This window comes from Triticum aestivum, chromosome 4D, assembly GCF_018294505.1.
Source record: "Triticum aestivum cultivar Chinese Spring chromosome 4D, IWGSC CS RefSeq v2.1, whole genome shotgun sequence".
Lineage (NCBI taxonomy): Eukaryota > Viridiplantae > Streptophyta > Magnoliopsida > Poales > Poaceae > Triticum > Triticum aestivum.
The window spans coordinates 431,233,686-431,248,872 of record NC_057805.1 but is presented as its reverse complement, the minus strand read 5'-3'; the positions used below and the strand labels follow the sequence as shown (position 1 = coordinate 431,248,872).

General features: G+C 48.7%; 1 protein-coding gene and 1 non-coding gene across 2 annotated transcripts; both read left to right on the top strand.

Annotated features, from left to right (window-relative positions):
• Positions 1-9,794: 9,794 nt before the first annotated feature.
• Positions 9,795-14,200, top strand: LOC123098378 (UPF0496 protein 1). The gene is made up of 2 exons (XM_044520348.1): positions 9,795-11,640; positions 13,882-14,200. The coding sequence occupies exon 1, from the start codon at positions 10,457-10,459 to the stop codon at positions 11,609-11,611; it is 1,155 nt and encodes a 384-aa protein (XP_044376283.1). The 5' UTR covers positions 9,795-10,456; the 3' UTR covers positions 11,612-11,640; positions 13,882-14,200.
• Positions 14,201-14,774: 574 nt separating this feature from the next.
• Positions 14,775-14,855, top strand: TRNAL-AAG (transfer RNA leucine (anticodon AAG)). Its single transcript has one exon. It is a non-coding gene; the product is annotated as a tRNA-Leu (tRNA).
• The last annotated feature ends 332 nt before the right edge of the window (positions 14,856-15,187 follow it).

Here is a 15,187-nt window from a genome sequence, read left to right as displayed (position 1 = left end):
ATTACGAATCACTTGATGCTTGCGAACCATGCCTCTTGGGCAAGATGACTAAAACGCCGTTCTCCGGAACAACGGAGCGAGCAACAGATTTGTTGGAAATCATACATACTGATGTATGTGGTCCGATGAATATTGAGGCTCGCGGCAGGTATCGTTATTTTCTGACCTTCACAGATGATTTGAGCAAATATGGGTATATCTACTTGATGAAGCATAAAGTCTAAAACATTTGAAAAGTTCATATAATTTCATAGTGAAGTGGAAAATCATCGTAACAAGAAAATAAAGTTTTTACGATCTGATCGTGGAGGAGAATATTTGAGTTACGAGTTTGGTCTTCATTTGAAACAATGTGGAATAGTTTCGCAACTCACGCCACCTGGAACACCACAGCGTAATGGTGTGTCCAGACGTCATAACCGTACTTTATTAGATATGGTGCGATCTATGATGTTTCTTACCAATCTACCACTATCGTTTGGGGGTTATGCATTAGAGACAGCTGCATTCACGTTAAAAAGGGCACCATCTAAATCTGTTGAGATGACACCTTATGAACTATGGTTTGGCAAGAAACCAAAGTTGTCGTTTCTTAAAGTTTGGGGTTGCGATGCTTATGTGAAAAAGTTTCAACATGATAAGCTTGAACCCAAATCGGAGAAATGCGTCTTCATAGGATACCCAAAGGAGACTATTGGGTATATCTTCTATCACAGATCCGAAGGCAAATTCGTTGCTAAGAATGGATCCTTTCTAGAGAAGGAGTTTCTCTCGAAAGAAGTGAGTGGGGGGAAAGTAGAACTTGATGAGGTAACTGTACCTGCTCCCTTATTGGAAAGTAGTTCATCACAGAAACCGGTTCCTGTGACAACTACACCAATTAGTGAGGAAGCTAATGATAATGATCATGAAACTTCAGATCAAGTTAATACCAAACCTCGTAGGTCAACCAGAGTAAGATCCGCGCCAGAGTGGTACGGTAATCCTGTTCTGGAGGTCATGTTACTTGACCATGACGAACCTACGAACTATGAGGAAGCGATGATGAGCCCAGATTCCACAAAATGGCTTGAGGCCATGAAATCTGAGATGGGATCCATGTATGAGAACAAAGTATGGACTTTGATTGACTTGCCCGATGATTGGTGAGCCATTGAGATTAAATGGATCCTCAAGAGGAAGACGGACGCTGATAGTAGTGTTACTATCTACAAAGCTAGAATTGTCGCAAAAAGGTTTTTGACAAGTTCAAGGTGTTGACTACGATGAGAGTTTCTCATTCGTATCTATGCTTAAGTCTGTCGGAATCGTGTTAGCAATTGCCGCATTTTATGAAATCTGGCAAATGGATAAACAAAACTGCATTCCTTAATGGATTTATTAAAGAAGAGTTGTATATGATGCAACAAGAAGGGTTTTTCAATCCTAAAGGTGCTAACAAAATATGCAAGCTCCAGCGATCCATCTATGGACTAGGGCAAGCATCTCGGAGTTGGAATATACGCTTTGGTAAATTGATCAAAGCATATAGTTTTATACAGACTTGAGGTGAAGCCTGTATTTACAAGAAAGTGAGTGGGAGCACTACAACATTTCTGATAAGTATATGCGAATGACATATTGTTGATCGGAAATAATGTAGAATTATTCTCCAAAGCATAAAGGAGTGTTTGAAAGTAGTTTTTTCAAAGAAAGACCTCGGTGAAGCTGCTTACATATTGAGCATCAAGATCTATAGAGATAGATCAAGACACTTGATAAGTTTTTTAATGAGTACATACCTTGACAAGATTTTGAAGTAGTTCAAAATAGAACAGTCAAAGAAAGAGTTCTTGCCTGTGTTACAAGGTGTGAAATTGAGTAAGACTCAAAGCCCGACCACGACAGAAGATAGAAAGAGAATGAAAGTCATTCCCTATGCCTCGGCCATAGGTTCTATAAAGTATGCCATGCTGTGTACCAGATCTATTGTATACCCTACACTGATTTTAGCAAGGGAGTACAATAGTGATCAAGGAGTAGATCACTGAACAGCGGTCAAAATTATCCTTAGTGGAAAAAGGATATGTTTCTCGATTATGGAGGTGACAAAAGGTTTGTCGTAAAGGGTTACGTCGATACAAGTTTTGGCACTGACCCAGATGACTCTAAGTCTTAATCTGGATACATATTGAAAGTGAGAGCAATTAGCTAGAGTAGCTTCGTGCAGAGCATTGTAGACATAGAAATTTGTAAAATACTTACGGATCTAAATGTGACAGACCCATTGACTAAAATTATCTCACAAGCAAAACATGATCACACCTTAGTACTCTTTGGGTGTTAATCACATAGTGATGTGAACTAGATTACTGACTCTAGTAAACCCTTTGGGTGTTGGTCACATATCGATGTGAACTATGAGTGTTAACCACATAAAGATGTGAACTATTGATGTTAAATCACATGGCGATGTGAACTAGATTATGGACTCTAGTGCAAGTGGGAGACTGAAGGAAATGTGCCCTAGAGGAAATAATAAAGTTATTATTTATTTCCTTATTTCATGATAAATGTTTATTATTCATGCTAGAATTGTATTAACTGGAAACATAATACATGTGTGAATACATAGACAACCATAGTGTCACTAGTATGCGTCTACTTGACTAGCTCGTTAATCAAAGATGGTTAAGTTTCCTAACCATAGACATGAGTTGTCATTTGATTAACGGGATCACATCATTAGGAGAATGATGTCATTGACTTGACCCATTCCGTTAGCTTAGCACTTGATCGTTTAGTATGTTGCTATTGCTTTCTTCATGACTTATACATGTTCCTATGACTATGAGATTATGCAACTCCCGTTTACCGGAGGAACACCTTGTGTGCTACCAAACGTCACAACATAACTGGGTGATTATAAAGGTGCTCTACAGGTGTCTCCGAAGGTACTTGTTGGGTTGGCGTATTTCGAGATTAGGATTTGTCACTCCGATTGTCGGAGAGGTATCTCTGGGCCCACTCGATAATGCACATCACTATAAGCCTTGCAAGCATTGTAACTAATGAGTTAGTTACGGGATGATGTATTACGGAACGGGTAAAGAGACTTGCCAGTAACGAGATTGAACTAGGTATTGAGATACCGACGATCGAATCTCGGGCAAGTAACATACCGATGACAAAGGGAACAAACGTATGTTGTTATGTGGTTTGACCGATAAAGATCTTCGTAGATTATGTGGGAGCCAATATGAGCATCCAGGTTCCGCTATTGGTTATTGGCCGGAGACGTGTCTCGGTCATGTCTACATAGTTCTCGAACCCGTAGGGTCCGCACGTTTGAAGTTTCGGTGACGATTGTATTATGAGTTTATGTGATTTGATGTACCGAAGGTAGTTCAGAGTCCTGGATGAGATCGGGGACATGACGAGGAGTCTCAAAATGGTCGAGACGTAAAGATCGATATATTGGACGACTATATTCGGACATCGAAAAGGTTCCGAGTGATTCGGGTATTTCCGGAGTACCGGGGAGTTACAGGAATTCACTGGGAGAAGTATTGGGCCTTATTGGGCCATACGGGAATAGAGGAGAGAGGCCAAAAGGAAGGAGGCGCGCACCCCCCCTCTGGTCCGAATTGGACAAGGGGTGCAGCCCCCTTTTCCTTCTCCCTCTCCTCCTCTTTCCTTCTCTCCTACTCCGGAAAGGAAAGGGGAATCCTACTAGGACTGGGGAGTCCTAGTAGGACTCCCCACACTTGGCGCGCCCCCTCTAGGGCCGGCCTCTCCCTCCCTCCTTTATATATGGGGGCAGGGGGCACCCCATAGAGACAACAATTGATCAGTTGATTTTTTAGCCGTGTGCGGTGCCCCCCTCCACCATAGTCCACCTCGATAATACTGTAGCGGTGCTTAGGCGAATCCCTGCGTCGGTAGAACATCATCATCGTCACCACACCGTCGTGCTGACGAAACTCTCCCTCAACACTCGGCTGGATCAGAGTTCGAGGGACATCATCGGGCTGAACGTGTGCTGAACTCGGAGGTGCCGTGCGTTCGGTACTTGATCGGTCGGATCGTGAAGACGTACGACTACATCAACCGTGTTGTGCTAACACTTCCGCTTTCGGTCTACGAGGGTACGTGGACAACACTCTCCCCTCTCGTTGCTATGCATCACCATGATCTTGCGTGTGCGTAGGATTTTTTTTGAAATTACTACGTTCCCCAACATCTTCTCATGTGCGTCCATGGCGCTGCCTCGAGTCAGAGGAGGACTGGACTGCCGAAGTAACCACGGCGTTGCCTCCCATTTGACCAAGTTGACTTTTCGAGAGAGGCGATTACAAGTTACAAAGAAGAAAAGGTATGCATATGATCTTTCTTTATGTAGGTAGTCTATATGCCCTGTGAGATTTTACCATGACGATTGATTAGGCAAAATGATAAATGATCATCAACATTGCATGTTCATTGTTGCAACTAGCCACTGATAATCAATTTATTAGATACTGTTTATGCATAGATATTATTGTGATTATAATTGTTTTTAGTTTAGCAACATGCTGATGGTTGCTATGCGGGATTAAACTAATGTTAGTCCATAAGATGAGAACTTCGCATAATTGATATGCTAACCTACGGCCATTTGCTAGTCTTGACGATGTACCCATTTTTATTATAGATTATTAGGATCCAAGAAATTAGAAATAATCAACATATTTCTTGTTTACGTTTATGTTAAGGGCCCTAGAATATAGTTTCGCCCCGGGCCCTCGAAATATCAGGACCGCCCCTGGTCCGGACGTACAGATTCCGGTATCCAAAAGATAAACATGGGCTTTGCCGGAGTCCGGACATGCACTTGACCTATCACATGAATGGTCCCTTTCTTCTCTCTCTCCTCCCAACCGCACATGCATGGTCCCTCTTTTCTCTCTCTTTTCAATCAGACACTAAATCACAAATATCCCACCACATGCATGGTCTTCACCTACTTTTTCTCCTCTCAACCGGATACTTTGTGATTACCATTGGATGGCTCCCTCCCGCATGATGTCCGCAGACCACGTCCAGACATAAAATCGAACATATACCAAAGACATTTGCCGGTCAGCCTTGGAGAGGCCTTTACAGCAAGAAACCTCTACGAGAATCTACAGCCGAACTTGCCAAGTCAGGCACCCTATACGTCCACGGGCGTGCCCGGACGACCGTGTCTACAGCCTTGTACCTCATATCCAGTACCCTATATCCATACTAAAGCATGTAACGTGAAACTAAACTACGTAGATCATCAAACGGACATAGGAATGTGACAGCAGACGGACATAGAAATCGTCATCAAACGGACATTTAAATGCACACAATCCACATAACCGATCACCAAAAGAGCACCATAGTTCAGCTAACGAACAAGTTCTGAACTAAGATTACTAATAACATAAATAAACACGCAGAGAGGGCCAAGCTTCACCACTTTCTCGTCGGCCATTTTCCTTTCCAGTCACCCACGCTGTTGTAGGCTTCCGGGTAGGCGTCGGCGGCAGAAGGTGGGTCATCGAAGCCGTCGGTGATGTCGAAGGAGGAGGAGGAGTCGATGAAGCTCGCCATCCTCCGGACAGTGTGGTCCTGCTGCCTTTTCAGCTTCGCTACCTCCGCCACCTCACGCGTGGATTGAGCTGGAGCACCATCGCGTTTTTCCGTCGGAGCGAGCGGCGGCATGGAGCGGGTGCACCGCGCAGTGCTGGACAGGCCCACTTCGGCATCGGCGATGTGGCGGCGGGCGACATGGGACGGAGTAGAGTCGGAGCTGTCGCCCGTGTACACCCGCGAGCGTTGCAGCGTAGTTCGTAAGGTCAGCTCCTCCTTGTTTGCCGCATCGCGGAGGACTTATGTATCTATCTAGGCGGGCGGGCACTTAACCAAGGCCTCCCAATCGTCGTTGGATCCGTCGTCTCCGCCGCTGCCGGAGCTAGACATGGTGAACGGAGAGAACGAGGGATCGGATAGGGACGCTGTCCGTGGTTGTGTGCCGGGAAGTGTTCACGGATATTTAGGGGGGGGGGCGGATTTGCCATGTCCGACGGTAGATGCTTTAATTGATGCAGGCCCAGGTCCGGAGCATATATCTTGTGGTGAAGTGGCGATCTTTCCCAGTTTTCTGGAACTGGCTTGTTTATTTTATCTTATTTGATTTTTGGCACGAGGAGAATGTGTGATGAGTTCATGTACGTGCTGTCCCTCTCCCGCACGATAGCGCTCTGCACTCCGCACTCCTCCCTCAACGGAAGGAAGCCATGTCAATGCGTGACTGGTTGGATCCAATCGCTTGTCGGCGAACGGCAAGGTCGTCACCAGTCGATCGAGTCCAAGCCTATCTGCTCTGCAATCACGCGCGTGCCTTAGAGACTCGGTACGTACTTTGCTTCTTTGGATGGCATGCATTTGTTCCCGTAATCTCGTCGAGACATGCCTCCTTCATCACTGCTAAACAGCCTAACCTAATACTGTACTGTACTACCACTCCATGAATTGGATTCACATTCTCAAAGTTGTAAATGATGAGGAAAAAGGAACAGTTTCTGAGACATATAATCACACGGCCACCAATGGCAACATCCGTCCATAATCACACGCACGATTGCTAGGTTCCCTCTGTTATTATATATCGACCTTTAGAAAAGACGCGTGTTCATGATTGCCTGATTGGTACAGGCCGTTACCATCGTCCACCACGCACACCACCTGCCACAGCGTCGACCAATCACACGAGCATGTGTTGGGTCGTCGGCGAACACGAACGTTGGAGCACCAATTTATTTTCCGAAACGGCACACGGCACGCATGCTTAATCGATCAAGCTCATGCTGATCAGTTCATTCTTTCCGGGCAATAATGCTCATAAGAGGATGCTTTGCTTGCTCCGTTGCCCCTTCGGAGGACGTGCGGCCACGCACGCACGCGCACGACGCAGGAAGGCGACCGATCCTGTGCCGGCGAAGCGATCTCCCGTGATCCAATCCGAGTCGGGGAAAGGGTGCGGTAGCAAGGCAAGCAACGGAAAACGGTTAAGCGAGCGTGTCTGATCCATGGAACCGGAAGTTCGGACACAACCTCCAGCTCCAGCTGGGTAGACGTGCAGAGAGATACTTGATCGGTCGGTCGGCATGCCATCACTCAACACGTACGTACTCCTGCGATCGGCTGGCCGCGCGCCGCGGCGCGGATAGATTCGGTTTGCTTCGCAGCTACGTGAGGGCTTGAGATGGCGCGCGTCGCCGTACGTCTTCGGCCGGAGTCAACAGACACGCAAACAGTTAAGCGGCCGGACTTACGGCGGTGGCCGCGACTTCCGATCGGGCGGCCGGTGTACTGGGATAGAGTGACGTTTGTTGGTCTGGCGTGGTGGAATTACTGCCGCCTCAACTGCTCAGATGCGGTTCAAGGTGAATCAATATGGGTGAAAAACGTGGTTCAAAGAAAAAGATCGAAGGAAAAGAGACGGACAAAACGCGCAGCTAGTGAATTTACCGAGCAGATCTGGCCTGAAAACTGACCCAGAGTCAGCTATCATCATGTGACCATCATGTGCATGGGACCACACGTCTGTGCACTGGAAAATGTAGTCGTGCGCCTTCTCCAAGAAAAGGTCATTTTCTCCGCAAAGACCAGACCACGACGGTCCCATTTGGTCCGGCCGGGCGCGGAAGCGGGTGGCCGGCGGTGCCCGCTTTTCTTCTCCCGCCGTGCCCTGCTGTCTGTTCACACTCCAAACCACTCTTGCTCAATCTTTGCACTGGATCTCAGTAATTTCAGTGGACTTGAAGCAACTCCAACCGGGTGACCCATTTTATCCGTTTGGCTCGTTCGGATATAAAATTTGACCCAATCGGATGACCTAAACAGACACGGTGTTCGTATGTTGTTGTGTCCGCGCGGACCCGTATCCGGCCCAAATATAAGGCACATTTAGATCAGAGGCGGACACAAAGCGGACATTTTTTTGTGTCCTCTTCGTCCGCCTCTGTTCGGCTGCATGTGCCGCTTAACCCACTTGCCATTCACCCACCAGTCCCATCCCATCTCTCCTCCTTTTCCTCTCTCTTCTCTCGCCCACCTCATTCGAGAGCTGGAGCAGCGCCGGCCTGCCGTTCCCGCCAGCGCGTCCTGCAGTCCAACCACGGAGCTCGCTGCGCTGTCCCCGCCATGTGCGCGCGCCCCGCCTGCCTCTCGGCCAGCGCGTCTCCGCATCGAAGCTCGCCGCGCCCGGCCTGCCCCGCGCTCCTGGCCACGCCTGCTCTCGAGCGCTTAGCCGCGCTCCTGGGTGCTCCTGGCCGCGTCCGCTCTCGAGCGCCCGGCCGCGCTCCGCTTTTTTTTAGAAAGCTCTACCAGCGAGAAAAAGTGTTTGGCCCGAGCCAAAAAGAGGTTGCAATTCCCTTAATCGTCGACCCCTTGCCAATTGGTTCTGACTTGTTTTATCGAGAGCAGATGCGAATTGTGCAAAGGCTCTTCCGCCCGGGTGGCACAAGCAAAGAGAGATTGCGCTCTCTTTTTCGAGAGATTCTTTCCAAACTTGTCAATGGGTGCTTCTGGCCGTTCCCGCTCTCGAGCTTCTGGGCGCGCTCCGGGCTGCGCCCGGCTACTCTAGCCTTGCTGCTTCCTGCTCGAGCTACACGGGCGCTTGCTTCGCTGGCGGAACCAGCCGCAGAGGCAGGAAATGGGTCCGCCACATGTCTTTGTGTTGGGTGTATCCATCATCCTCGCTGGTCCGCCACATGTGCGCTAGGCGGACGAGCGACCCAAACGGACAAAATCCGTGTCCGTTTGGGTCTCCGTGTTGGAGTTCTCTTACCATATAAATATTAAATACTAGGTTAATCATTTACTAGAACACCTTTTTGCCCTTGTGATTAAACCCATTAAGCTACGCGTGAAGGACGGCCAACCAGTTATGCCACATGACGCAAGCTCGTTGGCCGCAGTGAGAAATCTTTTGGATTTTTAAGATGAAGGTTTGGATTATTTTTTAAATGTTTTTTTTTCTTTTCAGATGAAGATGAGGACCTGGTTTTTTAAAATGGAGGGTTATGCAAATTGGCACTCGCTGGTAGGCTGTGGTGGTAATTTTTTTTACATCTTTTTTAGATGAAGGTGAGGATTTTTTTGAGATGTTTTTTTAGGCAAAGACGAGGACTCTATGTATTGTTTTAAAATGAGAACATGCGCATAGCTTTCTCTTAAGCGGCGCCACAGAATGGTGCCCCAACCACTAGTTTCTGATCAAGACGTGCGCAAGTGTAAGCTATACACACAGCAAAACACGGATGGGTTCTGGATCCGATAGATGGACGGATAAAAAAAAGCAACTGAAGCTTTGTTTCTTTTCGAAACGGAAAAGCAACTGAAGCTTGGGGATCACACAAAGAAAGAAAACCAAAGAAAAACGAAAACGGCCACGGTTCGGATGATGCACGCATGGAGTATGGGATTCTGCAAGCATTTCGTCGAGAAGTGGATGATGTGCAGAGATGTTTAGCTGAGGTAACGGAGAGTGACGACGGCTTTCAACCCCATCCGCCAGCCGAATTTTCCAAGAGAATTGTAGCAGTACTATACTAAAATGTACGTAATTAGTAAAAAAAAGTATTCGAAAAAAATGGAATTAATCACACCAGATAATGCAGCCAGAAAGCGGGCAATGCTGTGAAGGAAAAGAAATCAGTTTGCAAATTACTCGATGTGGCACTTTGGCCTTTTCCCTTTTTGCTGCTGCGGTGGTGCGTTGCTTCATTGCTTGCTTCCCCGAGACAAAAACTAATCAGGGCAGCAACACGCACACGCGCAATTGCTCGTGTGTTTACTCCACTACTGCAATCATCACACTGCTGCAATTGCATCATCAGATCAGATTCAGACCACATCCGCCGCACACGCACACGCGCCTAGAGATGGAGTGAGAAGCATCAGGTTGCTTCCGCCGGCGGCCATTGCTGCCTGCCCATCCATCTCCACCGCCACCTCCACCTCCACCCCCGTCCGTTCGTCATGCGTACAAGCCATCCCCACACCTGACAACAACCACACTCCACAAAACCACCCCCAATCCCCCTCCCTGCATTCATTCTCATTCATCTTCGATCTCCTCGCTTGCTAGATTGCTCCCCCGAACCTCGCTTTCTTGACCGCTCGCTCCGACGCAACGCGCCGCCGGCAAAGCTCGCAGCTTCTCCCTCTGCCCCCTGCTCGAATCCGCTTCCCCGGCTCCCGGATTTTCTTGCGAGGATTCTGTGGGCTCCTGCCAATGCTCGCCGGTCTGATCCGTCCTGCTTGCTGAGGCGCTTCTCGATTTGGTCCTAGGACGCGTCGTGCACCTGATCTGCTGCTGATTTCTCGAAATCCGGTCAAAGTCCGTCCGTCCATCCTGGGTCTGATTTGCGGGTGCCACCGGCCGTCTTCGCCTCCCGCAATGGGGAACACCAGCAGCAGCAGCGCCGGCGGCAGCAGGCCCCACCGGCCGACGACCTCGTCGGAGTCGGGGCTGCCGCACGCCGCCGCGGCGGAGGAGCTGAGCTCGTACGAGGCGGCGTGCCGGCACGACCCGGAGGTGCGCACCTTCGACTCCACGCTGCAGCGCCGGACCAGCCGCGCCATCTCCACGCTGGCGGTGGGGGTCGAGGTGCGCTCGATGTCGCTCGACTCCCTCCGCGAGGTCACCGGCTGCCTCCTGGACATGAACCAGGAGGTGGTCAAGGTCATCCTCGACTGCAAGAAGGACATCTGGAAGAGCCCCGAGCTGTTCGACCTCGTGGAGGACTACTTCGAGAGCAGCCTCCACACCCTCGACTTCTGCACCGCGCTCGACAAGTGCCTCAAGCGCGCCCGCGACTCCCAGCTCCTCCTCCACGTCGCGCTCCAGCGCTTCGACGATGAGGACGACAACGACGCCGACGCCGCGCCCGCCGCCCGGTACGCGCGCACGCTGCACGAGCTGCGCCAGTTCAAGGCGGCCGGGGACCCCTTCTCCGACGAGTTCTTCGAGGCCTTCCAGGCCGTGTACCGGCAGCAGCTGGCCATGCTGGAGAAGCTGCAGCAGCGCAAGCACCGGCTGGACAAGAAGATCAAGACCATCAAAGCGTGGCGCCGGGTGTCCAGCGTCATCTTCGCGAGCACCTTCGCGGCGGTGCTCATCTGCTCGGTGGTCGCCGCGGCCATCGCCGCGCCGCCCGTCGCAGCGGCATTGGCCGCGGCGGCCGCGATTCCGATAGGGTCCATGGGGAAGTGGATCGACTCGCTGCTCAAAGGGTACCAGGACGCCGTCCGTGGGCAGAAGGAGGTGGTGAGCGCAATGCAGGTCGGCACGTTCATCGCCATCAAGGATCTGGACAACATCAGGGTGCTCATCAACCGGGTGGAGATGGAGATCAGCTCAATGATCGACTGCGTGGACTTCGCGGAGCGGGACGAGGAGGCGGTCAAGTTCGGGGTGGAGGAGATCAAGAAGAAGCTGGAGGCCTTCATGAAGAGTGTCGAGGACCTCGGGGAGCAGGCAGACCGGTGTAGCCGAGACATCCGCCGAGCCAGGACCGTCGTGCTACAAAGGATCATCCGGCATCCCAACTGAGAGGCAAGGATGATGATGAAGAATGTAAGGTATGGATATGATAAGTTATAGCCATGTACTCTTTGATCATGTTGTGGTTGCAATGTACATAAGAGATGCTCCTTGTAGACACTATGAACGGGTCAGTTTGATATAAATTGTTGTTTGGCTCATTGATTTGTGCTGTTTCATGACCCCTTTTGTCACAATACTGTACAAGATTGCGGTGAATGAAATTTCTCCGTATGTTAAGTTGCGGTGAATTCTACATGTGTGATATAATACACAACTCTTGTATTTGTAAGTAGTAATTCCAGTGGGTGAGCCATGACTATATGATCCTGATTTATAAATTACCACTCTGTTATTGAGCTTAACCGCCCACATTTCAGAGGTCCAAGTTTTCTGAAGTATTTTCTAAAAAAAAGAGGAAAAGGTCATTGTCTAAGCTTTCAGGGTTGCTAGTCTTCTAGACGTGCAGGTGTTGTCTCTTGTTGCTTCCCCAAGTCACATATACTGATATACTTCTAAGCAAAGGAAATTTTAAAATAGGAAGACAGAATGTACGAGATATCTATATCTCAGCGGTGTCCTCGTGTCCGGCAGAACTGTCGGTGTTGTTGCGTGATCACCGCGACATGTACTTTTTGGATATTTTTGATACACTAATGCAGTTTCTGCACTGATATAACGTACTTTGGAGCAATTGTACCTTCCCTAGTATGTCAAATATCTAGCTTTTGATATGTATCATGTTTCTTTAGCAGAATGATCGGATCAGTAAATTTTAGTTAAATTTCTGTGATGTTCAATTCTAACTAACTAGCACAAGGAATATCTGCTATTTCCTCTCGAATCTGGACTTTACTATCTGGATTTTATGTTCTTGCATTTGCATGTGAACTGGTATTTCTCATTGTATCCTACTTTGTTTCCAAATATCAAAACTAGATATTTTTTCTTCCGCTTAATATTTTTGGTCCCTCGCGTCGCCCCTAGGGCGACTCGGGGGAGTCTAGGGTTTTCCCCCGCCGCCTCCCCCCACCTCCCCCACCCCCCTCGCCGCCACCGGAGACGACCGCCGGGAAAGCCCGCGCGGGCGCCGGGGAAGGTGGCGGCGGGGTCTTCGGCGCTTCTTCTTCACGGAGGCCATCGGATCCAGGAGCGGCGGCTCCTGCTGGCGTGGCGTGCGGCGTGCCTGAGGGTTCGGCCGTGAGGACGGCGAGCCGCAGGCGTGCCAGATTTGGAGGTATTGCCCCCTTCCCTTCCATGCATCCCTTCCCAGTCCCCGGTTCGGCGGTGTGTTCTGGTGGAGCAGATCGGTGTCCGGGGGAAACCTTGGCCGCCTTGGCTGGCCGGCAGCGGCGACGCCGCTTTTTGGCGCCGCTTTCCTCCTTTGGGGCGCTACTGAGGGCACCATCTCTCCACTCCGACCCATGTCCGGGTGAAAGCCCAAGATCTGATGCGGATCGGGTGTCGGCGGCGCCCCGTGCACCGTAACCTTTCTGGAGGTGACGCCAAGGACATTGGGATCGGATGGAAGGGTCTGCAGGTGAGGGGTGGGGGTGTGTTGCCTCCCTTTCAGTGGAGCGGTGTTTCGTTCTACATATTCTTGGCGGCGGCTCTTGGCGGCATGGAGCAGCGGAGGCTTGGCGTTAGATGTGTGGTGACGGACACGCGCAGGAGGTCGACGCTGTCTGGCGTCGTGGTGACGTCAGCGGCAGCGAGACCCGGCAAGGCCGATGCAACAGTACAGCTCTGAAGATGGATATGTGGCGGGTGGCTGTGGCGGCCTCATACCCGGCAGGCGTCCTGGTTGAGGAGCACGCCGGACTGGTGGGTGCCCATACTCGGCAGGCGTCCTGGTTGGGACCTCAGGTCTTAGATGTTAGGTTTGGCTGCGAGGTCTGTTTGGTATTAGGCCCAGACCATCAGCGCCCCTTCATCAGTTAGATAGGAGTAGCGACAGAGGTTGTGAAGATGGTGGCTTTGGTCTTACTGCTGTACGACTTTGTAAGGTCTTGTGTTAATAATTAATAAATTGGCCGTATGCATCGTCCAGATGCAGAGGCCGGGGGTATTCCTCCTTTTCAAAAAAAAAAATCAAAACTAGATGTTAGCAAGCAATTTAGCCTATCAATATATGGTTACAGTACTAAACTAGTTAGCAAGCACCTAGTTTAATGTTTGCTTGCTAAGTGTTATGTTACTTCTTTTGATAAGCAATTTTTTATCGCTGATTGATTAAGAAAGCTCTGAGTTCTCACCATGTTTCCCACTTTTATTTGCAGGAATTTGGTGATAGTGATGCACATGAAAAGGTCTATATAGTCTATAGCGTAGACCAGCAAGCAAAGGAAGTGATCAGTATCATAAAGCAAATAAATAGTGCACTGGTTGCGGACTTCTGTGACGAATCGCCATTGCTAACCTGGTTATTTCCTGGCGAAAATCTCGGATGGTGGCGGGATGGCTTTTAGTTTATTTATTCTCCTATAAAAATAATTTTATTGGTTAGATATTCGGTGTGCTCACCTCTGGACTAGATGCTTGTGCCTTTGCCTTAATAATCTCAAGGAGAAAAAATGGGGTGGCCTGTGTTGGTTTCAACTCTGAAATATATGATTGCAACCGGAGAAAAGGTTGAAACATTTGTGATTGCTTGATATATACTCCCTCTATTTCCAAATATATGATGTTTTGGCAGTTCCGCCAAAACGTTTTATATTTAGGAACGGAGGGAGTATATATGTAATGTGGTTAGTAAAAGAGATGGTAAAGAGAGCTCCCCTCTGATTTCATTTACCAGAAACCACAGCATCTTCTACAACTGCTGAAACATAAAATGGAAAGCAGCAAAAGCCAGACATGACCCAAAGTGCCTAAACTATATCTAGCTTTGCTATGACTACCTAAATAACCATCAAGGCTTTAGCTCATCAAAAGCATCAGCAGGCGCCCAGGAAGAATGTAAGCAACGTTTTGAGGCATTGCTTATAACCAAATCAGAGTAAGCCCCGGGAAGGACTGGAGACCAAGTACATCAGCTAAGCCATTATAAGTTGGTTTATGTAAGAGTAGACATAACAGAAGATCTGAAAGGACCACAAGTAGCTTCTTTTGCAAACTGTGGCTAGTAAATTTATTGAACTATTAAAGATAAGGCGGAGACTTGCACATATATGATCAGATGGCCGAGTTGGTCTAAGGCGCCAGATTAAGGCTCTGGTCCGAAAGGGCGTGGGTTCAAATCCCACTCTGGTCAAATATTTTTTTCATTCTCCAAAAACAAAAAGAAACCGGACCTAGTTATTTTTTCCCTGATAAACTGCATAAAAGGGTCGGCTACTGCCATTTTTTTTAAATGTCCTTTTTTAAAACATCCATAAAAGTAAAAAGAAACCGGACCTAGTTATTTTTTCCCTGATAAACTGCATAAAAGGGTCGGGTACTGCCAAATATTTTTTTTCATTCTCCAAAAACAAAAAGAAACCGGACCTAGTTATTTTTTCCCTGATAAACTGCATAAAAGGGTCGGCTACTGCCATTTTTTTTAAATGTCCTTTTTTAAAACATCCATAAAAGTAAAAAGAAACC

Bases quoted from the DNA above. Each gene is read 5' to 3' on its own strand.
- LOC123098378 (XM_044520348.1), top strand. From the start codon at position 10,457: ATGGGGAACACCAGCAGCAGCAGCGCCGGCGGCAGCAGGCCCCACCGG.